Genomic DNA, 24,563 nt, shown 5'->3' on the forward strand with positions numbered 1-24,563 from the left:
CAAAGAACATATGAAGACTGAAAACTACAATTATTATCAGGCTTTACTGAGCCTCCATTCTAAGTTCAGCTAGGTGATGCACTATCCCATCGATCATAGTTTTAATATTTTGTTTTTATCTCAACAATGATAAAATTGCAATAATGGTAAGGGGCTCAATAGAGAAAGGAATCTTGCAACAGTCTAATTGTACATGAGATGGGGGAAACCTAGACCTTTGTTGCCTTAATATATAAGGGATAACTGACTTCTCATCCTCAGTGATTTCAGCTTCTATCTCAATTCACCTTTCTCTCTCCATAGGTTTGCTGCTCTCCTTACCTTCGTTAGATTCTCCAACTCTTACTTTTCTCTGCTCTTAACCATTTCCCCAAATTTCTCTGTCCTGTCACCAACCACTGAATTTACCTCCAACAAGTGCAAGAAACCCATTAGCTTTGTTATTAAGATTCAACAGTGTGATCAGCCTCTGCAATGTTCCTCCCTTTCTGTAGCCCATCAAACCCAGGTTCTTCCAAGGTTGCCTGTAAACCCAACCTTGTTCTAGTCCTGAACAAACACTTTTCTCTAGATTTTCACCTATCTTCCTTGTCATGTCCTAACCAAGCTTGATTGGTCCAAAAGAGACAGCTTCTGCTCCCATGTTTTAATACTGATCTGCTGAACACTCATCTTCCCACCAGATTTTCTTGCCAGCTGATATTGTACACGGTTCTTCTTCTCGAACTGTGCCCCTCTCTCCTTCAAAGTTGCTATGATGTTGCCCTTCGACATAAGATGTACATTCTCCATCTCCCTATTCCCTACAAACCTTTCCCTCTCCCTTTGCTAATTAAATTCCAAATTATTATTTTCTTTAACATCCTCTAAAATGTTGTTACCTCCCAAATATGTGCTCATTTTTATCAGAATTCCATCTTTGCATTCTCCAATCAGATTGCGACACTTTCCTCATCCTGAAATAGCCCAAATTAAAGCTGAGAATGGAATCAATGTGACTGAACCTACTAAATCTTTTAAAATTGATGTTCACACCATACTCTTGGCTGTCCTCCATTTTCCAGCTGATTCCATATCAATCTATCCTGCTCTGGCCAGAGACTCTCAACATTAACTGGATTCTCTGTCCACAGATGCTGTTAGACCTACTGAGCTTCTTCTGCATTCTCTTGTACATACCAGATGATCATTACTGGGAATACATTGAAGAGACCAGTGGATCCCTGACTCAGGTAATTCCAGGGTTTTTGGACAATCAGGGATAAAGTACCATAGAAAGTCTGACAGAGGTAGACAAACAGGTTTTGAAGGCATGATGGGAGTCACAAAGGAAAGGGGTATCATGTTGTGTTGGATTATGCACAGGGAACCTATCTGAAAGGATGAACCCCACATGTTTTCACTTCAGTTGGTGAAAAAGCAGACTCACATTCGCCTTCCTGCCCACACCAAAGTAGGAGTGTAATATTGAGATTAATTGGTTTGCTACCGGACTAAGCTACCAGACAAAGACTTTTATTACAATGGTAGATAAACTATTGATTTCAACATCTGCTTATCTATCATATTATGGGAAACTGACATCACGTTCACACCAAGCTCATGACCCTGACATCATCTCACTGGCTTTAACGCATGTGCAAGATGGTAACAGTCCTAACTTACAAATGTAAAAGCTATGTTTTTAAGTCAAAAATGATTCTTCTTTGGATAGTCCTTACCAGACTCTTTTTCTCTCCATAGGTGCTGTCAGACCTACTGAGTTTCAAGTCCCCAGGATAATTTTGCTTTTATTTTGGTTCAGGTTTTGTCCAAGGTTCATGAAATACCTTCAGATCCTTTACCAAGTTCGTGGTGCTAAATAAATGCAAGTTTTTTGTTGTTGGTAGTGCTTACAGGTACATGAAAGGTTAAAGATTCCTTTCAAGTTTTGAATTCTGCAAATGATCTGATTCCTTTGAAAGCATGACGGTCAGAAAAAAATGGAAATGCAGTCAATCATACTGTGCTATCTTGTGCAAAGACAATGCCTTATTAACAATTGCTTCACATGAGACTGGGTGTACAGTATCTACCAAAAGCTTTGGACGATATTGTCCTTTCAATGTTTGATCTATTGTTTCAGTCCCAACCCAGCGGGAATGAGAAATGAGTCAAAGAATGCAAATATTGATCCAAATCGATGGCCTGACTTCTGTACTTGTGTACAGATTTGCAAGCATATAAGGGTGGAAACTCTCTGATTCAGAAAATAAACATTCAAAGCATGATTAAGCCATCTTTCTCTTCAACACCCAGTTTTACACACTGGAATGAAATCAATCTGATTCTTTACCAAGTACTTTCACACTTCCGTGCAGCACATTGCCCCAAAGGACAGGAAAATGTCCCAAAGTGCTGCACAGAGACATAATTAGACCACCAAATGCGGAGCCATAACAGGAAATATTAGGTGAGGCAATCAAAAGCTTGATTAAAAAGCTGCATTTTAAGAAGGGCCACGATTAGCAGAGAGGGAAATATAGTGACAGCTGAGTTTTTAAAAGGGTATTCAACATCATGGGTGGGTCATAGGAGGAAAATAACATTAGATTAAGAGGCAGGGGTCGGTTTTGCAAGGTGGAAGAGCTGCACAGTTAAGGGAGGGATGGGCAATGAATGGGTTTAAATATGGAGGATGAGAATTTTTTATTGGAGTCAATAATTGTAAAGGAGAAGACAATGTAGACCTGATGGGTGAAATGGGACTTGGACCAGGTGAGGATCTATTTAGCAGAGTTTTAGATGAGTTGATGAACAAACAGTGACAAAGGGAACCTGGCAAGGGATGTGGGATAGAGATAACAAGGCCATGTTTGAAGGTGTCAATGGTAGGTGTAGCAGAATAGGTTATGGAGGTAAAACGGTGTTCACGGTGGTGGGTAGGATGTGGTATTGGACACACAGCTTCAGATTGAATGAGACACCGAAGAAGTGTGAAGAAATTGGATGAGCATCAGGCAGAGGACTGGGAAGCAGGTACACGAGGTGTTGAAGGCTAGGCATGAAAGTAATTGCCTCTGTCTGCACAACTCTTTGGTGAAGGAATGTACTGGGATTCTCCTGCTCCTCGGATGCTGCCTGAGCAACTGCGCTTTTCCAGCTCCACACTTTTTGACTCTGATCTCCAGTATCTGCAGTCTCACTTTCTCCCATACTTCATAAATTGTCCACCCCAGGCCAACACCAGCATCTCCACATCATACTTCATAAAATACAATCAAAATGGAAAGTAAGCACACAGCATTTTGAGTCTGATTAATTTGGACTCTTGTCCTCTTTAAAGATGCCAACACACGCAATTAAGTATGATCAAGTATCTGTGTTCACTCCAAAGACAGGTCCTCGGCTCATTATCTACTGGTATCTTCATCCTAATCTGTTTTCTTGGCAGATCTTTTCAGTGATAGGTTATCATTGCCTTTCAGTCTTAGGGACAGAACAAGGAGGCAGGTATCACGCCATCCCCTGCAAGACGGGATTTAAACCTACACTTTTGCTGTTATTCTTGACTACAAGTCAGTCAGTTAAGCTAACCAGCCTCCATTGAATTATGTATCACATATAAATATTGATTTATTTGTCTCCGTCATAAAGAATTAAATTCAATCAGTAATAACTAAACAATTTGTCAAATGATGAAATATTTTCTTTCCCTGTTGCTTTTGGATGCAATTAGGTTTTTGAAAGCTGTACCTTCTTTTAAACAAAGATGCTTATTTAAAAAGTCTAGTTCTTTTATGGACTTATGGAAATATTTTACATGTTGCTAAATAAATGCAAGATGTCAATAGACTGGGTTTCCCATCAGTATTCTCTATTATCAACAGGGGTACAATGCCTTTCTTAATGGATTTCCCCAACTAGAGTGTTCTGGTTGCAATATACACTTCAAACATAACAAGATCACTAAATGCAGAAAACAAAGCCACTTTAAAAAACAGTTTCCATCCCCACCTGAAGGCACTGATCTTTTGTTGGAATTATTTTGTTGAAATATCTAGTACCTGATCCTAATGGTCCTTTGTGTTTGAGTTTGTCAGCATGTGCTATATGGTAATGCCACTAAATTAGTAACCTGGAGTAATGGTAACTCAGAAACTATCATTGTCTGTTGTAAAAATTCAACTGATTCACCAATTCCTTCGAGAGGGAAATCTGCCATTCCTATGTGACTCCAGACTCACAGATATGGGGTTGCCTCTTAACAAGCTAAGTAGCAAGACCCTCACTTGAAGTACAATTAGAATGGGCACCAATTGTTGTCCATGCTAGAACATCCACATTTATGAAAGAGTAAATTTTAAAAGTGTTGATATGCTGCTAGACCATATTAGAACCAAGTGTCCTGGCCAAACATTCACCAACCCAAATCCAGGCAAGCTGCAAAATCTCACTCAGTTGATACTTCTTCCCTTAGTGCACAGCTATTCAAAGACCCGGCCACGTGAAGTCATTTGCAGCATTGTTGCTGCTGTCCAGGCCAAGATCAACTGAACTCTACATAGACTGCGGTTCAAACCTGAGTCTCCCTGACCTGACGGCTTAGTTGTTCAGTAGGTAAATATGCTGACACACCAATGGATGGCTCACTGTCACTTTAACCAAAAATAGATTACACAAGGTTACCTGCAGCAATATATTATTCACTACCTTTCAATAACTGTTTACACGATGTCTGACCCATCACATTTTAGAGTCCAACAAGCAGCTGGATGTAAGCAGCAGATCACTGCCACTGATCCATAAACATCGTGAATAACCAAAATCATCCACGAATCACAGTTTTAATTAATCCAGTTAAATAATGGGACTAGATCCCTTGAATTAATAATGTATGTCCACATGGGAACAAGTGAGTAGTCATGTGCATACATGCATACAATGAACCTGAACTTCTTCTGTTTTTTCAATTACCAGCTATTCAAAGAAATAAATATTTGCTTCAGGGAACACAGTCATCATACATCTATTAGGCTACCTGAGGATAATAGTTGCTGAATAGAGATTAAAGGGCTGCTGTCACCATGGCAAAGTCTTGCAGGCACTGTACCAGATCCACGCACAGTCTCAGGCAATGGTGCAGTTAACAACAATAATGTATGCTGCTGCCACATCTAGGAGGTGGAAATCATTGATTTTTTTCAGACGTTTTAATGAAAATCAAGATTCAAGTTCAAATTGCTTCAATAAACCTGGTATTACATTGGACACTGTATCAAATCTCAAAACAAAAAGCAATGTAGCATGAGATATGAAAAGAAAGGCTTGCACTTTCCTGACCAATGGACATCGCAAACATGTTAAAGCCAATTAAGTTTTTTTTTGACATTTACTCAATGTTGTCAAGTCGAAAATGCAGTAGCCAATCTGCACTGAGCATAGTCTCACAAACAGCAATGTGATCATCTGTTTTGTGATGTTGATTGAGGGCTATGTATTGGCCAGGATGTCACAATAACTCTCTTCACTCTTTTATAAACTAAGAAAAAATCATGTTTTGTTGCAGGTAAACAGACAGATGGGGCCTTAGTTTAACATGTTATCCATAAGGAAGTACCTTTGACAGTTCAGCACTCCCTTAGTCCTGTACTGGTGTTACAACCTTCATTTTTGTGCTCAAATTCTGAAGATAGAACCTTTTCTGACTCAACTGCAAGACTGCTATTATCATCATAACAAGAATTGAATGGTTAACCCCTCTCCCTTTATCATAGTTTTAATTAATCCAGTTAAATAATGGGACTGAATCTCTTGAGCATACATATTCACCTGGTTGAAATAAAGTAATACTCAAAATTTCTGTTTGCCTATATTTTGGAGGAATTTGCACAGCACAAGGATTGTTACGGTTGATCTTTACATATTGGATTAACCAGACTAGTCCCATTTGCTGTGGACCAACTCCTGGTGGATGTGCATGTTCTGAGGAAGGGTCATTGAACCCAAAACATTAACTCTGATTTTTCTCCACAGATGCTGCCAGACCCGCTGAGCTTTTCCAACAATTTTTATTTTTGTACCTGATTTACAGCACCCACAGTTCTTTCGGTTTTTACCAAAAGGGTATCATGGCCAGAGTTTGATCACTCAATCAAAATTTAAAAAAGAAAACTCTGTTATCCAGGTCACATCTGCTGATCTTTCTATTATAATCTTTCTTGGCAACACTTGAATAAAAATTTATTGTGACTGTGAATTGTTTTCTTTAAAGTGAACAACGATAGCTTTCTGCATTACTGCCAAGAGTAAAATCTAAACCATTGTCATCAGGTCAGATTGGAATGAATTTCTGTTTGAATAATGACAGCTGGGAGTAGTTTACAAAATGAGCCAAAGTGACTGGAATCTGGCACAGAACAAAAGCAGGTGAGCTTTCTGGACATTACATTCAGAATTCTACACTGTCACTTTGGAGAGATTCAGGCATCTCAATCTACATGTGTCCATAACACACATAATTCATCCTGGGAGATGCCGGATGGGAAAAAACGCTGAGTTGCTTTGTCAAAAGGCAATCACACGCATCTCTGGAACAATCATCAAACTGAATAAAGAGGCAGCAAACCTTTCAATCATGGGGGTAACATTGTTAAACTAGCCTTTCTATTTAAAAAAATCCAACAGAACTACAAATGCTGTATAAATCAGAAACAAAAACCAAAATTGCTGGAAAAGCTGAGCAGGCCAGGCATTATCATTGAAGAGAAATCAGAGTCAATATTTCAGGTCCAGTGACTAACTCTGACGTCTCTTCACAGATGCTGCCAGACTTGCTGAGCTTTTCCGGCAATTTTTGTTTTGGTCACCTTTCTATAACTTCGGGCTGGAGTACATGAAGTAAAAGACTCCACCCCATGGTCAGTTGGCAACATTATGTAGAACAACATCAATTATCCAAAAAAGACGAGCGGGGAGTATTTTGTTCGGATAACTGAGTTCGGATCACCGATTGTTCAGATAACTGATTTTTCTGATAATGGATACCATTTTTACGGGACCTTGAGATCTTGTTTGGATAACCCGAAATTCAGATAATTGATGTTCAGATATCCAAAGTTGTTCTGTACTGTGTTTTCTCTTTCCATCTCTGAAATCTTCATCAAATGATTCAGATTTGACCAGATCCTACAGAAGGTGTTAGCCATTTAAGGGTCTTTGATGAGTTAATCCTTGTTCCTTTCAGACTCAAAAACTGTGTGAAATAATGATACAACTTGCAAAACAGTGTCCATGGCACTTTGAAAGCAATAAGTTGCTCTTAGAAGTGAACGGCTACCACAACATCTTGAAGCATTTTGCGAATCCGAATTACTGTTACTTTGAGTACTAGATCACTTCAAATGAGTTTCATGTTACAATCTAGTTGCCTTTATATTATAAAATCAATTGCATAACAAATTTCCAAACTACAAAGCAGGATAAATAAATCAGCAAGAAACATGAATTTCTTTACAAATGGTATTACTTAACTAAAAGCATGGAACTCAAATTGTTTCAGTTTTTTCTCATGGTGCAGAAAGCTCACAGATTACCAAATTTAAATATGGTCACTAGAATTTTCTTTAGATGTGAGTTGGCCAAATGACTAAACTATTAAAGTGCCATCTGGTTTAGATTGGGCTCCAAAAATATAAAATGCACAAGCTGTGAAAACTGCCATACGTAGTTTAAATGCTTAACCTCAGGGCTGCATACTATTATCATTTCCTGTACAGTAAAAGCCTCTTAAAACAGGGCTTCCATTTTTGTAATGTCTGTGCAAAGGTTTACTCCCAAATATTTCAACATGCACCATGAAGCCTCAAATACACTAGCTTTCAATGCTGGCAAACAGCCAGTTTCAATCAAGCTCACAGTATAAGCACAAACCCCTTCTACAGGTCCTAATTAAAGGCCTACATTGATAGATGGAAACTTAGCTGTCAGAGAAATTTTGACACCAATTTACACAACATATTTAAAATGTGCAAATTTTGCTCTGTTCTACAATGGCAGGGATCGCAATGAAAATGCTACAAAACCCTGCTCAGAATAGAAAAGAACAATTTTGTAATGAACAATAGTATCGAAAGATTAGAGCTATTAATATTTCTGCAGCAGCAGTTTTTAAAACTACATTTAATTTTATATATTTTCAGGTCTCATTATTTTTCACTTCCTTTGAAATGTATTATATTTCTACTTACTGATCTTTCCACCTTTACTTCACCATCTCATGCCTGACATGATCTTTTAATTTTTCACCAAGATTCAATGCCCTTGAGTCTCCTTTCACCTGTGAATGTGCTCAGTCTCTGCCCGCAGAAAGATTTGGCATTTTCTCCCACTTGCATTGCACAAGTTAGTATAATTTTAAAAGTACATATTTCAAGATCTACTGAAATCCTTCAGTCTTATTTCAGATTTTGAGTTTGGGTTTTATTTTTGAAGAATGAATTCATATTTATATGACATCTCTCATGGTTATAAGATACCCCAATGTGTTTTAACAATGAAATACATTTGACATATAATCATCTCTTGCAACATAGCAACATGGCAGCTAATTTACATACAGTTAAGTCCCACAAACAGCAACATTAAAAGAACTAGATATTCTATTTTGATTGGCTTGGTTATTGAATCATTGTTGGTCTGGACACTTGAGGAAACTCCCATGCTTTGCAAATATCTGTAATGCTGAGAGATCTTTTACATCCAGATATCGTGTCATCTGACATTAACAGTAACTGTGGCAAGGCCAAGACAATATTGACATGCCTGTGACAAGTAGAACAAAAATTAAAAATCAAGAAAGTGACACATCAGTGAAAATGTATTGGGTCAGTATTTGAAGTACGTGCAGTTCCCTTGCTATTTATGAATTTTCAAGGCTGCGGTGCTTTTATCATTACAATTTTTATTCTCCTCAAAAAAAATTTGAAAACAAGGAGCTAAACTCAAAGGATGCATGTTTGTGTTTAATGTAAGTACTGACAACACAAAGGTAATACAGGTTATTCATTAGTATGCAGACATGTTGTCCAGTCTACCTAATCAATAAAGTACATTTTAAACTTTGATAAGTAGCCATTTCTAAAGTGATGTTGAAGGTCATGAATATAAACCTCATACTTATTCATTCAGATTTATGTTAGTCTTGTTATTCTGAATGGACTTCAGTTGGGGAAGTGACGAGATGAATTTCAAATTTCTTGCTCTCATTATTTTTGATTAAATACAATGAAGTGAATTCAGTCAGTTTGAGAAGTAGCCTCTAATATTCTTTTGTTAATAAAATAGTAAGTTAGAGATTTAATATTTTAAATGCACTTTAAATCATGGCGCCACCTCCCCCATGCAATACTTAACTTTAAAATGAATATACTGAGCACTACTTTATCTCGGATTTGCAAAGTTGATACCATCCTTTTTAAATCAATGAGATTTCTTCAGTCTGTGAATGGTTATTAAAGGCTTATTTTCTTTTAATATTACAATTTTATTTGCTCAAGATACAATAAAATCTCACAAAGTACTTTAAAGGATGGTTTAAGGCTTTGAGTCAGTCATTGTTTGCTGGGATGAAGTAGTGAAGTAAAGGGAACCAAAAGAGGAAGTCTCAGAAGACAGAGAGGGAGCATCTGAAAAGCAAACTATTTGATGGTGAACCAGTTGGAATGCAGCCTAAATGATTAGTGATGTCAACAAGCACTGCCTTAACTTGCTGGCTGTCTGTACCAAGCTAGGACACTGTGAGCTCATCCAAACGTTGAAAAAGATGAATACAGTGCCTTGAAGTCACATTCTGGGACATGTAAGTCAGTCAGTCAAACAGAGAATATACATGGAGCTCCAAGACTTTTATGGATGAAGTGAGCTGAAGTAGTTTTCCAAATGAATTGTCATTTGTGAACATTTGGCATGAGGTAGTTGGCTTTGAGAGCATATAAGCTGGGCATTGAAGGGACAATAGCGTGGACAAGGGTTCCAGCTGCAGCAGAGAAAAGGGAGAGACTTGGAAACAGTTGCAGAGGTGGATATATATATATATATATATATACATACACACACAGAGTAAAAGTTTTGAAAAAAAGAGGTAGCTCAGTTTGAAGAGAAACGTCAGAGTGATCTAAGTGCTGACAAGAACAAAAATCACATTCAGCTTTACATTGGAAAATTAGCTTGGTTCACTTGGCACTACATTAGAAGATTATAGGCTGAAGCTTGAACGTACAGTCTAATATATCTGTGAAGTAAATAATAAAGGGGTACTATATTATCTGAGCTGCCAGCTATCAGATGAGATAGCTGCCAGCTATCTGAGGTCCTATCTACCTACTCCAATACAAAAAAATCCATCACATTATAGTCAAAGTTCCTCTTCCTGACTTGGAAAACATCCCTTCCTCGAACTACCAGCAAATAACAGCAGCAATGGACAATGGGACAAGGGGCTGCATTCTGTCAGCAACAGCCAACTAATGGCTGCTGGTCTTTTTTTTTTAAAGACACAAGGTGCACGAATCTTTATTCAGTTTCCACCACCAGGAAGAAAGGAACCACCCGAGTGGCCAGTGACAAGCAGTGCCCTTCACATCAAAGGGCAATGCTGTGTGATCAAACAGTGAAGGGGAGGGCAGGGGTTAAATCAAAATAGAGTTGGATGGGGAAATAATACACTCCACTCCCTGTGGCGCCCACTTCTCCCTGAACAACTCCAGGATGTTGGTGGACACTGCGTGCTCCTTTTCCAGAGACACCCGGGCTCTAACGTAACCACAGAAGAGGGGCTGCTGGTTTTATTAAAGACAATCATCCAGGTCCAGGAGTTGCTGGTCAATCATAGGTCTATCAGCTCAGCAGCACTACTGGGAATGGTGGTCACCATTGGGACTACACCTAGAGGAGGAGAGTGCAGTGCCGAACATGCATCACCGCGACTTTTGGTGGACAGAGTCAAAACATGGAGAGTTGTGGGGGGAAGTGACAGGATTACTTGGTCAGGACAGGCAGTAGGGGTTGGCTCTTCTTTGGGCCAAAAAGCCCCATTTTCTCTACCACTGTCTATCAGGAGACCACCCAGGATTAGATGCCAGTCTCTTTCCACCAACCAGGAGAGAGGACTGCAGATGCTGGAGATGAGAGTCAAAAAATGTGGAGCTGGAAAAGCACAGCAGTTCAGCCAGCATCTGAGGAGCAGGAGAGTCAATGTTTTGGGCATAAGTCCTTCATCAGGAATGGGGGATGGTAAAGGGGGCTGAGAGGTAAATAGGAGGGTGGGGGTGGGGTGGGTGATGGGGGTGGAGTAGCTGTGAAGGCGATAGGTTGATGTAGGTGCAGACTGATGGTGATATGTTGGAGGGGAGGGTGGAGCGGATAGCTGGGAAGGATGATGGACAACTGGGACAGTTCAAAAGGGTGGTGTCGAGTTGGATCTGGGATGAGGTGGGGGAAGGGGAGATAAAGGAAACTGTTGAAGTCGACATTAATGTTGTGTGGTTGGAGGATCCAGAGGTGGAAGATGAGGCGTTCTTCCTCCAGGTGTTAGCTAGCTTGGATTTGGCAGTAAAGGAGCCCCAGGGTTGGCATGTCCTTGGCGGAGTGGGAGGGGGAGTTGAATTGGTCAGCCACAGAGTGGTGGGGTTATTTGGTGCATATGTCTCAGAGATATTCTCTGAAACATTCCACAAGTTGGTGTCCTGTATCCCCAATGTAGAGGAGACCACAGTAAGAGCAACAGACTCAGTAGATGAGGGTTTGGATGTGCAGGAAAATCCCTGCTGGATATGGAAGAATCCTTTGCAGTCTTGCATGGAGGTGAAGGGGGCAAGTGTGGGAGTGCAGCTTCCCTTGCCACCACAGGAGGTGTAAAAGCTGCAACCACACCTCACTGCTCACCTCTGTCCATGGCCCCAAAGGATCCTTCCACATCAGGCAGAGATTTTCCTGCACATCCAAACCCTCATCTACTGTGTCCATTGCTCTCGATGTGGTGTCCTCTCCATTGGAGAGACAGAACACCAACTCATAGAATGTTTCAGAGAACATCAGTGGGACACACACACCAAACAAACCCATCACCCTGTGGCTGACCACTGCAATTCCCCCTCCCACTCCACCAAGGACATGCCAGTCTTGGATCTCCTCCACTGCCATATCCAAGCCAGCTGACACCTGGAGGAAGAACGTCTCATCTTCCACATGTGACCCTCTAATGACATGGGACCAATGTCGACTTCACAAGTTTCTTCATCTCCCCTCCCCCAACCTCATCCCAGATCCAACCCTCCAACTTGGCACTGCCCTCTTGCACTGTCCTCCCTGTCCATCTTCCTTCCCAGTTATCCACTCCACCTTCCCCTCTGGCCTATCACAATCACCCCTCATCTGCATCTATCACCTTTCCAGCTACCCCCCCCCCATTTCTAATGCCTGAAATGTCAAGTCTCTTTCCACCCCACCACACCCATATCCTTCCCCCTCCCCCACCCTGTTGTGGAGGCCAGTGGGAGGCAGAGAAAAGCCCTTAATTATTTCAATTAGTTTTGGGTGTAGGTTTGCTCACTGAGCTGGAAGGTTCATTTCCAGATGTTTCACCACCATACTAGGTAAGATCTTTGCCTGAGGCCCACTGAAGATGTAGGGTGATGAAATGTCTGGAAATGAACCTTCCAGCTCATCGAGCAAACTGACATCCAAAACCTCAACCTGAGCTACAGATCTTCTCAAAGCTATTTCAATTAGTCTCTGGGTGGGAGGGCAAACCACCAACCACCTACCATTGGTAGATGGCATGGTTGTGAGTTGATGGTATTACTGCTAACTCCCCTTGTCATTTTATGGATCTCTCTCCCCACCAGTCCTACTTACCTCTCAGTCTCATATACAACAGAGGCCCTAACTGCTGGATTATTTTTATTCCTTTGTTGCTTATGAAAGCTTGCTGTGCAGAAATCTTCTGCCATGTTGCGTCACAAGACACTAAACTTGGCCCCCATGTGTACCAACATCATCCATCATTGGTTGCAAAGGGCTGTGGGACATCCCGGTGATGTTAGAAGGTGCAACAATAATCAATGCGAATAAATCAATAATCATTGCAACCAGATCTGACCTCACCTTATGCTCACAAATGCACAGTGGGCACTGGATGGATCAGGAATAAAAACAAAACCTATCTAGAATTCCCTTTCTGTGCCAATTGATCCGATATTTCCCAGTGACCTGGACGAGCTCAGGCTGCATGATTCATTCGCTGGCCAATGGATGCATCCCTGAACCATGGAGCAGTTAACGGGAGTGGGTTTAGTGGGGTGGGTGTGTGTGTGTGTGGACTGTTACGTGTAATCACTCTGATACTTCCGTTAGTTTCCCAGATAAACTACTTTCCTTCGACAGGCCACTCGAATCATGATTCACGAAGAACTTCGTGATCCAACTTATTTCAGGAGAAAACAAAACTTCAAAAAAAAAACTGCTTAGGGGTTGCAAAAAATCCACCGTTTTGCTTATGACCGCCCCATGAATGGTAATTTGGGTGCACCCTTCCAGCATAAGACTTTCATAAACCACACCCAAAACTCTCTCAGACAATATAAATATTAAAATATTTCTTTGCTGAGATAATGTAATCTGAAGTCATAGCCTGGGTATATGGAAGCGGTTAACTAAGCTCAGGGCATTTTCTGTGGTTACTGAGTGGATCAATTCATACCTACCAGAGGAAAACTGCTTCGTTTTCACACCTTTTCAGTTGGTCTAAGATCGATCTTAGCTGGCTTCAGTTGTGGAAAAGGAATTCTGGCGAACGGGGAGTGGTCTTATGTCACCAATGACTTTTGTTTCCACAAAGCGGGAACAAGTTTCCTAGCCAGTGCTTGAATTACTCACACTACTCAAAAAGAAACTGTCACAAAGGCAGCCGTGCTCTCTCTAAATGTCGATATGAATTGGCAGCTGTGGAGAAATGCATTAAAAATATTCACTGCCCAGCAACTGTTTCGCGTACGCTCGAGAATATCACACAAATGTAACAAAGCATGAAAGCAACACAAAGCAGACCAGAAATAGAATTAAATTCAAACTCTTAACCGGTTCAGTACAAAATGTTATACTTTGGAACACAGTTCGATCTTTTTCATACACAACTACCTCGAGTCAGTTGTTCAGCGGTTTAATAGGAATCAGTTTTACTTTAATATAGAAATGGATTTATTCTGGTGAGAAAAAGCAATGAGCACAAGCAGAGCCAAATGCCTGAGACAGCTGTCTGCTGGCTGTTTCTGGAATAAAGAGTCAGATTCTGGCAAATCCTACCTTAACAAACAACTCTATCAAAGGATCCTTGTGTGCGTCCACTCCATTCTGTGGGGTCGAGAGAGCCATGCTGAAGCAACTTCAAGATTTCCAATAGTCCACTGATTCGGACTTTCCTCCCAAGTTTACAGATTTGCTCCTTTTCTCTGTCTCAATTCACAGCAGCTGCTACAAACCTTTCTTAAGCGGAGAAGAGATTCCTTCTTGCTTCTCTGAGCCTGTTCAAACAGTGTTGTTCTTCGTGTGTCTGCCTGTAGTAATATGAGTCAGTCAGTCACGCTCGCTCTCTTTCTCTCTCTGTTCAGTGAGATGCTTTCTTTAGCCACGTCCTGGGGAACTGGGTGGCGAAGTCTGGAGCTGAGCAGTTTCCTCCGCTCACTCTACATGGTCATTGTGTGGAGCACAAAATCGCTGAGAGAGAAAAAAAAGCAGCTGGAATATTTAAAGCCGATGATGTCATGCAGTATAAGGACGGGAGGAACAGGACAGGCCTGTGGAGAGCGTCAAAGCACAAAGCAGGAACAGCCAACAAATCAGATAGAGCTAGACCAAAAATGTAGAAGTCTGGGTTTTACCTAAAGTTATCCACTGTAATTACACTTTAGCTTGCGGATTAGAGAGAGTCTAAGATGTCAGGGAGCTGGGAAAATCCCATATTACAATGTAAAAATGTAATCTTTCATCACATTTTTAAATCAGCTAACAAGTAGAGTTTTTTCACACACATAATCATTTGCTTCTTTTGTGTAATAGTTTAATTCTCCTACTGATTTGCAGTGTTTTTCTTTGTTAAATAGACAAAATAAATAGAAGTTGTTGGTTTTATGTATTCTTTGCAGAAAATGTACTTTTGTGCTAATGCAGCAGAGATCTTTGTTTAAATATTTAATTCACATAAAAGTGCTTAGAAGACACATTCGGGTCTATTATATAGTCAGCTGAACAAATGTTGGATGGATGTGCAATTCAGTCATTAAACCAATATTCATGTAATTAGCTAAAATATTATCCAGAATTTATTGTTAAACCGATTGTCAGGTTACTTACAACATTGTTAGATATTAATACATCTGAACATTTGATACTCCAGGATATTTCTCCCAATGATCCATAAATCAAGTTTTATTGAATATGTAAGAGGTTTTCTTAAATCTCTGCAAATTCAATGAAATGGAAGGCAGCAGTGTATTAATAACCATGAGGCAGTGCTACTGTTGCCAGAGGGTCTATACTTTAAGAGGCAACAATGCCTCTGCCAACAAGTACAGACACATAGTTATGTTGTAACAATGAGGAAAATATCACACTCAATTTAATTTCCAGTACTACCCATCCAGTGCTGAAAGCCTGAACATATTTTCAGAATAACTTCAAGAAGAAATAATCCTGTGATGCTTAGAGACTGTTGGTTGCATTTTTATAGAATTCCTGCAGCACAGATAGATGCCATTTGACCCATTCAGTCTGCAGCAAGCCACCAAAGAGCATCCCATCACCCATCCATCCCCATAACCCTGTATTTATGACAGGAAGCCTACACAACCCTGGACAATATGGAGCAATTTAGCCAATCCACCTACACTACACACATTTGGACTGTGCGAGGAAATTGGAACACCCAGAGGAAAACCATGCAGATATGAGGAGAATGTGCAATTCCACACACAATCACCCAAGGTTGAATTGAACCCAAGTCCCTGGTTATGTGAGGCAACAGTGCTAAGCACTGAGACACATTGTATATGTAGTTAAACATATAAAGCTGACTGATGGAGTTGGAGAAATGGTTGCATATTGATACAGTAGTGACTGTATCTTGATGGGGGGGGGGGGGGAGGAAGTGAGGGGAGCAGTCAGGGTGAAGAGAATTTTCATTTCCATCACCACCAGAGGTAAGTGAGATGACACAGGGAGGAAGAGACCTGGCACCCAGAGTAAGGTGATCTTTGTTTCATCAATGCTAATTTGGATTTAATGTTAGGGGTCATGAGAGGCAGGAGAGACGTCCTCTTCCTGGGGGGGTGTAAGGAGGAGGCAGCTTCTTCATTCAGAAGAAGCACTGTTCTATTTTTTCCTATTTTTCTAATCAACCTGTTCAGAGATGTTATTACACACTATTGGAGCAGGTGGGACTTGCACCACTACTTCCGGTCCAGGGGTAGGGGCACTATCATTGTGTCACAAGACAATCTAAACAGCATCACCTTCCTCATCAACTCTTATCTCCTGTTCCTCTCATCATGAGCTGTCTCCTTCATTGACCTTACTGTACCAAAGGGCCACACCTCTCTGTAAGGCCATGTTATGGAGACATCCACAAAAGCACAAAACCTTGTAGGAGGCTGTTGCAGTGATTGGAATTACATCTGTAGAAGTCCAATGGCCTGTTCAATACGAATGATATTGATTGCATTGTCTCTGTACCTCTGCCTGGTATCAATAGCCATCTCATCTCATGCAATGTTGAACAATTGAACATTCAGCTTTAAAAATAGTGGCTAATGCCATTTCGTGCCAGCTGCACAAGAAATTACCACCTCTCAGGTAGGTATTACAATTATACCCAGCACAGGCTAATTCCAATTACAGTGAAGCGCTATTGACAATGCCACATTATATCAACAGCTTGCATTGGTATTGTGCCTTTAACACAGTAAAATAGTCCATGGGGCTTCATAGACATATAAATGTAGAAAAACTGACACCAAGCAGTAGAAGGTAATGTTCAGGTAGGTGACCAAATGCTTGGTCAAAGAATTTTGGTTTCATTTTAAAGGTAAAACAATGAAGGGAAGATAAAGATTTTGAGATCAGGGAATACCACTTGGTAGAGTCTAGACAACTGATGATGCAGCCAGCAACAGTGGAGGATAAAGGAAGTTGGCCATGCACCAATAGGCAAGAGTTGGAGGAACTCCGAGTTCCTCGAGGATGTAATTCTGATGGAGGATGCAATAGTAGGGAGGGGAAAGGCCACTATGGGATTTGAACTTGCAGCTAAGAATTTTAAATTGAAAGTTCTTGGTTTCAATTTACAATACATGTCAGTGAGCAGAAGGATGGTGAATGAATAGGGCTTGGACAAGTCTGTATAGCAGGACCAGAATTTTGGATAAGCTTAAGTTTCTGATGGGAGAATGAGGAGCACTGAAATAGTGAAGTCTGGAAGTAACAAAAGCATGGTTCAGCACTATATATTGTTTGATTGAACACAGTTTAATTAACAGAAGACTTAAGAAAGACAGAATTAAACCTCAGAGTTACTTTCACTTTAAGAGCGTCCTACTGCAGAAATAACAGAGGCAGTTTAATTCATTTTGCAATGGCCAATGTGAGATTTGGTGAGTTAGATCATTTGACAGAGCCTTTATATTTAATTTTTAAAGTAATGCTTGCTCCTACAGAAAGTCTTCGGTTACAGTTATGGCTGTGTTCCTAGAAATCATGACTTTCAGCGAATCTTAGGTTCCCATTGGAATTAATGTTAAGGTCAGAGTCAGATTCCTTCCGATACTTCTTGCCAGGAAAAAACAATGCATAAGATGAAATACTGTACTGGAGATGTTGAGCACTGAGTAATCTTAACTGAAAAAAAATTTGAAAACTTTTTAAACAAAATAAATCTCTATATATTGAAGAAGTACTATATTACTTGAATGGGAAACACTGCAGGGATATGGCAAAGGAACAGGGGAGTGGGATAGAATATAATTGAATAGTTATTTCAAAGAGCCAGCAGATGCAAAAGAGACCAAATGGTTTCCTTCTGTGCTGTATAGTTTTATAATGCTATAATTCCATGGCTAAAAGCTGAGGAGAGATCCCCAAGTCTGGTCTTCAGACCTCTTCCCTAAGTTAATCTCTGACATATTTTTCTCTGTAACCTTATCCAACAGATGCCCCTCTCCACCTTTTTCAGCTTTACAGCTAAAATTTAAAAAATATTTTTTAAAAGTTGTAACCTTACAATCAGGAAATGCTGCATCACTTTTTCACATCTGCTTTGATCTCTACACACAGCAATTAATTATCTCAATAAGTTTCTTCCCATGAATTCTTCACCCTTTGAAGAAAACATTTAATTCTGTGCCATAGATAGTTATCCAAACCCTTTGGTTGGGTTTTCAGTAATCTTTGCTTTAATTTCTACAAGTTCATGCTAATAGAATTTTTAATCACTTACTAAACCAAAATAACACCTCTAATGTTGGACAAAGCAAATTATTAATTTCCACCTCTAACACTGTCTTAACTTTAAATTATTGGAAGAAAACCAGCTTTTCTTCCAAGCAGGACTGTTAGTCATGTCTATTTTCTTAGCCCCCGAGTAAATCCACCACTCTACCCAATGTTCTTTATAATTCATCAAGTTTAAACATTAAAAGAACATGACTTGAAATATTAAGCCGAGTGTGATGCACCAGGGTAGATGGGAAGAAGTATATTCTCATTCAGTTTCAGCACTACACAAGGACGCTTCTTCCCACTAAGCAGCATAGGAAACAAAGTGAGACACGGATCAAATTTTGCTTAATTACACGTACAGTCAGAAATTTCTCCAAATCGATGCAATCCCCTGCCACATAATATAAGACATCATGAGAGGAAGAGGTCTTCTTTTAAAATACAATTCAGCCACCTCAACTTCTTTCTGACATTTATCTTTGTAGCTTTTATAACAACTTTTTATATTGCCACATGGCAAACAGTGGTGTATGCTACCAAAGCCAAAAAGCACAATCGAACTTTTATGCCAGATCCACGATAATCGGTGACATTGTCCACCATAACCAGCTACTTCTGCCCGCAACAGCAATGCTGGAGCTGTTCGGTTTATGTTTCATTGTACCTCTCAGTAATGTGAAACATGTTTATGTCATAAAGGTGTTTCTTAATGCAATTTGATTTTAAATAATATTGAATTGGAAAACATTTTTATATTAAAACAATTTGCTGGTAAAGACTGCTTTACGGCATGTATAGCTGTATATTCTGAGTGAACTGAAGATACATTATAATGATATGCAACTCCAATATGTGGCTCTGATGTTAATATACAACGTTGATGCTGACAAAGCACACAAATGACATTAAAATGTAAAATGATGGTGCAAACTGAAAAAAGAGGCTCTATGGAGTAAACTACATTTAAACAAAATTAATTATTAAGTGGAACAATTTAAAATGTAGACTTACTATACTTCAATTGTTATCAGTTTTGCTCATGTACACCTCTGATATATTTCCTATCAACATTAATCACCATCACCCTTAAGGAAATCCAATCTTATATTGTTACGTCATGATATCCCCTATCAGACACAGGCTTAACTTTCTGAAGATCATATTTCACCTTTGTTACTTGGCTACATGAAGTGATGCTTTGCACTGACTGTAAGAAATTAACACCTTTGTTGTGATAGACTACAGACACATACTTACAGCAATGCTATAAAGCTATTTATGGAATGCATCAGAGATAAAATACCCTTATCTCAAGCAGCAAATGTTTTCAGATGCACTGCTGCAATGTGATTCCAGCTGCAATGTGAGGTGAGATAGACTTAAGCTCAGTTATGAGGCCCCAGTTCTGTAAACACATATTCTCTTACTTTATACATGAAAATTATACCCCTGCTTGAGGTGCAGCAAGATGTCCATGTAACTGCATCCAAGCAGCAATAGAATGTTCAGAAGACAGGAGACAGTTGGAAAAATGAGTCATATTTATTCTGCATGCTATAAGTGTACACAACATCTTTAATATCCAAGGAACAGGAGTAGACCATTCAGTCCTTTTAAGCCTGTTCCACTGTTCAATGAAATCATGACTGGTTTGTTTTGTAAATTCACTATAATTTAGTGCTAAAAGTTAGCAGGAAGTAGAGAGTGAGGACTGCAGATGCTGGAGATCAGAGTCAAGAGTGTGGTGCTGGAAAAGCACAGCCAGTCAGGCAGTATCTGAGGAGCAGGAGAATTGATGTTTCAGGCATTAGCCCTTCATCAGGAATGAAGCTTGTGAGCTGGGGGGCTTAGAGATAAATGGGAATGGGGTGGGGTTGGGGGAAGGTAACTGGGAATGCAATAGCTAGATGAAGGTGGGGGAGAAGATGATAGGTCAGAGAGGAGGGTGGAGTAGATAGATGAGAAAGATGATGGACATGCCGAGTTGGAGGCTTGGGACTATGATAAGGTGGGGGGAGGGGAAATGAGGAAACTGATGAAATCCACATTAATCCCATGTGGTCACAGGGTCCCAAGAGAGAAGATGAGGTGTTCTTCCTCTAGTCACGGGTGGTGGGGTTTGACGATGGAGGAGGCCCAGGACCTGCACATCCTTGGTGAATTCAGAGGGGCAGTTGAAGTGTTCAGCCACAGGGTGGTGGGGTTGGTTGGTGCGGGTGTCCCAGAGATGATCTCTGAAATGATCTGCAGGTTGGTGTCCTGTCTCCCCGATGTAGAGGAGACGACATCAGGTGCAACGGATATGGTAGGTGACATTTGTAGAGGTACAGGTAAAAATCTGTCAGATGTAATATATGTGTATCTCCATAAAGAACAATTGTGGTGGGGAATTTGGTTGTTGTCAGAACAGATGTGTTTCTACAGCCATAGACGTGAATCCAGGATGGTATGTTGCCTTATGTAGTAACACCGAATACTATAATCACTCTGATTAAGAGTGTAAATAACCAATAGCCATGGTCCACCTGAGCACCAATGAGAAAAGCAGAAAAAGGATAAGGTTCTGAATGGAGATTTTCAGAACCTGAAAGGAGACTTACTAGCAAGCTCTCAAATATGATGCTTTCTGAAATACACCTGGTGCGATGTGCTAGCACGTTGAGACCAAATAGATGAATGTGTGGCTGAGAACATGATACAAGAGGGAAGACTTTAGATTCCTGGGACCAGTTCTGAGGGAGATGGGGCTTAAAGGTTGGACAGTTTGCACCTCAGTAGGATCAGGACCTCTGTGAGTGATTTCCTAGTGCTATGAAGGAGGATTTAAACTCATTGGCAGGAGTTTAGGAATTCAGGGGAAACATTAGGAAGGCAAAGTGCACAAAGAATTGGGTAAGAAATAAGAAATTATTAAGCATTAGGAGATGGCAGTGTGAGAGAAATACATATATTGTGAATGTATGCCTAAGTATGGAGTCTGATAAATAGTACTTTGCAGGCACAGGGAGTCATGAGGGAATATAATGTCATAGAGATAATGGAAACTTCATTCAAAAAAGGGCAGGGCTGGGTATTTACTATTCCTCGATATAAAATTTTAAGGAAAAGAAAGTAAGTGGGGTGAAAGATTTAAAGAGAATATCACAACAGTGGAGAGAAAGAACATCATGGAAATATCAGAAATATCAGATAACCAATTAGAGGGAATAACAAATTTTGAAGAGAGTTACTTGGAAAGTGTGAAACTTCAGAGTAATCACATTGAAGGACTTCAATTATCTCAATCCGTACCAGTATAGTGATAGTGTAAGAGAGGTGATGGCCTGGTGTGTTTATTGCTAGACTATTAATCTGGAGACCCAGGTAATGTTCTGGGGACCTGCGTTCAAATCATGCCAAGGCAGGATTTGAATTCAATAACAGTCTGGAATTAAAAGTTTAATGACGACCACAAAACCATTGTTGATTGTCAGGAAAAAACCCATCTGGTTTACTAATGCCCTTTAGGGAAAGAAACTGACATCCTTACCTGGTCTGGCCCACATGTGACTCCAGACCCATAGCAATGTGGATGACTCTTAGCTGTCCTCAGGGCAATTAGGGATAGGCTAATAATATAAAAATCCTTGTGTGCTACGGCATTTCAAGTGCTAATCTAAATTAGAATGTTGTGTAAAAAAAAGGGGCAGGAGAGGTTCTACAGTATGCTCAGGAGAATTTTCTAAATCTGCACAATTTTCCAGTCCAAAAGGAAAAATGTCATTCTGAGGGATGATGTAGGTCCAGTGCACCATGTATGAACAAAAACAACTTTAGAGGACAGTGACCATTGCATCGTAAGGTTGAGGTTAGCTAAAGTACAAATAGTACAAAGTGCAAAAGTACAAAGAATAATCCAGAGCGCAAATACTGAGGAGCATGGATAGAGTAAATAGACAATGTCTTTTCCTTGGAGTGAGGGGGTCCAGAACTAGAGGGCATGGGTTTGGGGTGAGAGGGGAAAGATTTAAAAGGGACGTAAGGGGGAAGTTTTTTATGCAGAGAATGGTGCGTGTATGGAATGAGCTGCCAGAGGAAGTATTGGAGGCTGGTACAATTACAACATTTAAAAGGATCTGGATATGTACATGAATAGGATGGATATGGGCTAAGTGCTGGCAAATGGGACTAGTTGGATCATAGGACATCACGATGGCTTAGTGAAAAGATTCTTTTTGTGTAAAAAAAAGATTTCATGTGCCAAAACCCAAGATAATAACAGGTCACTAGTATGCTTGGGGTCAAGAGAATCAAAATGTAACATAGCATCCAAAAAGAGTGCAATGCATTTGTCAATAACCCTCAATGTTTAAAAAAAACACTGACTGCAACTGAAAGCCTTTTTTTAATGACACACCTCTGGAAGTGACAATGCTGCTCCTTGATTTGTTTTCCAGAGGTGTCATACATGTATCAATTCTGATGAGTCTGGTTTGGATGCATTTTAGGGCCAATTTAATTAAAGCTAACAGGTACTGTCTCAGGCAAAAGGCTTTCAAGTTTAAAACAAAACACTTGTACAATGAAAGGGGAGTTGTTATTTCTCTCAGCTCAGCTTTACTCTTGTTTGTTTTGATTTGGTTTTATCAAGCAGTCAGTTTTTTGAGGTTGCTGGTCAAAGCAACAGCTCCATGCTGATCCCCCCTCTCTCTCTCTTTCTCTGACATCTCTCCTGTAAGAACCTGTATTTGATTTTACCTTTTTTGCCGAGGGTTTTTTTTAATGGAGATGTTGCAAGCAATTGGAACAGCTTTATTAAGTTGCAATGGGGTCGATTGTGTTTTTAAACAGTTAAGTTATTCTATATTCTGTCCGCTTTTGTTTGTGTTTTATTTGGTAATCTTGCAAATAAATTCTGTTTTGTTTAAAACAAAGTGGTTAGGCCAGCTGCATTGCTCCTGGAATATCAACTCTGCACCTGCTTAAAACAACTAGAAAAGTTAAGGTCTGGGCTATCTTCTTGAAATATTTTGAGGGGGTCTGGCCATAACACTGGAGAAGGTGGGACTTGAACCCAAATCTCTTGGTTCGTGGGTAGGGACAGCTGGAAGACTTTTAACCCTGTCAGTGATTAGAAACACATGTACAACCAGTTTCTGGAGTGAAGTCAACACTCCTTTTGAGATGTTGGGGATTGGATGGTTCAATTAAGCCAAGGTGCCTCCTTTTGCGCTGCAAGATTCTCAGCATTCACTACAGTAAAAGTAGCAATTTGATCCACTGTGTTCACACCGGTCAACAATCCCATTTATAGCTCTTGGCCCAAAGCCCTGGGAGCTATGGCAGTTCAACAGATTGTCAGAGCACTGCATAAATATTGCAAGAGTTTCTGATTCAATTAGCCTTTCTGGCAATGAGTTCCAGTCTATCACCATCCTCCAGGTGAAATGAACTCTCCTCAACTCTCCTCTTAGCCTTCTACCTCACTGTAAGTCTGTACCTCCTGGTATTAACCCCTCTACTATTGGAAAAACTTGTCTGCCTATTCATTCTATCTATGGGCCTCATAATCTTATACACTTGAATGAAGTCCCATCTCAATCTTCACTGTTCCAGCTTCTCAATCTTTCCTGATAGCACAGACCCTTCATTTCAGGCAGCATCTCCTCTGCGCAGCTTTTAGTACAATCATATACTTTCTATAACATGATGACCAGAAATACACCCAGTAGTCCATTTGTGGCCTAACCAGTATGACCTCTCTGCTTTTGTCTTTGTGCTTCAGCTAAAAAAGGTGAGTATCAATTTGCTTTGTTAACCAAATTATTTACCTGTCCTGCACTGTTCAGGGATCTGTGACTAAACACATGAAGGTCCTTCTGACTTTCAGCACTTTCCATGGTCCTTCCAAGCGCAGTGTAACCCCTTGCCTTGTTAGCCCACCCTAAGGGCAATATGTCATTCTCCCCCTGTCTGCGTGGGTTTCCTTCGGGTGCTCTGGTTTCCTCCCACAGTCCAAAGATGTGTAGGTCAGGTGAATTGGCCATGTTAAATTGCTC

The 24,563-nt window shown here is 40.2% G+C and overlaps 1 protein-coding gene across 1 annotated transcript in view; it reads right to left on the reverse strand.

Annotated features, from left to right (window-relative positions):
* Positions 1-14,718, reverse strand: part of clic4 (CLIC family member 4) — a 139,948-nt gene extending 125,230 nt beyond the window's left edge. The window contains exon 1 of the mRNA XM_043717655.2: positions 14,341-14,718. Coding sequence (XP_043573590.1) covers positions 14,341-14,409 — 69 coding nt within the window. The 5' untranslated portion in view covers positions 14,410-14,718. The remainder of the gene's footprint in view (positions 1-14,340) is intronic.
* Between the last annotated feature and the right edge of the window lie 9,845 nt (positions 14,719-24,563).

The sequence above is a fragment of the Chiloscyllium plagiosum genome, unplaced genomic scaffold (assembly GCF_037043375.1).
Source record: "Chiloscyllium plagiosum isolate Xiang-an unplaced genomic scaffold, Cpla_swu_hap1 HiC_scaffold_30, whole genome shotgun sequence".
NCBI classification, from domain to species: Eukaryota; Metazoa; Chordata; class Chondrichthyes; order Orectolobiformes; family Hemiscylliidae; genus Chiloscyllium; species Chiloscyllium plagiosum.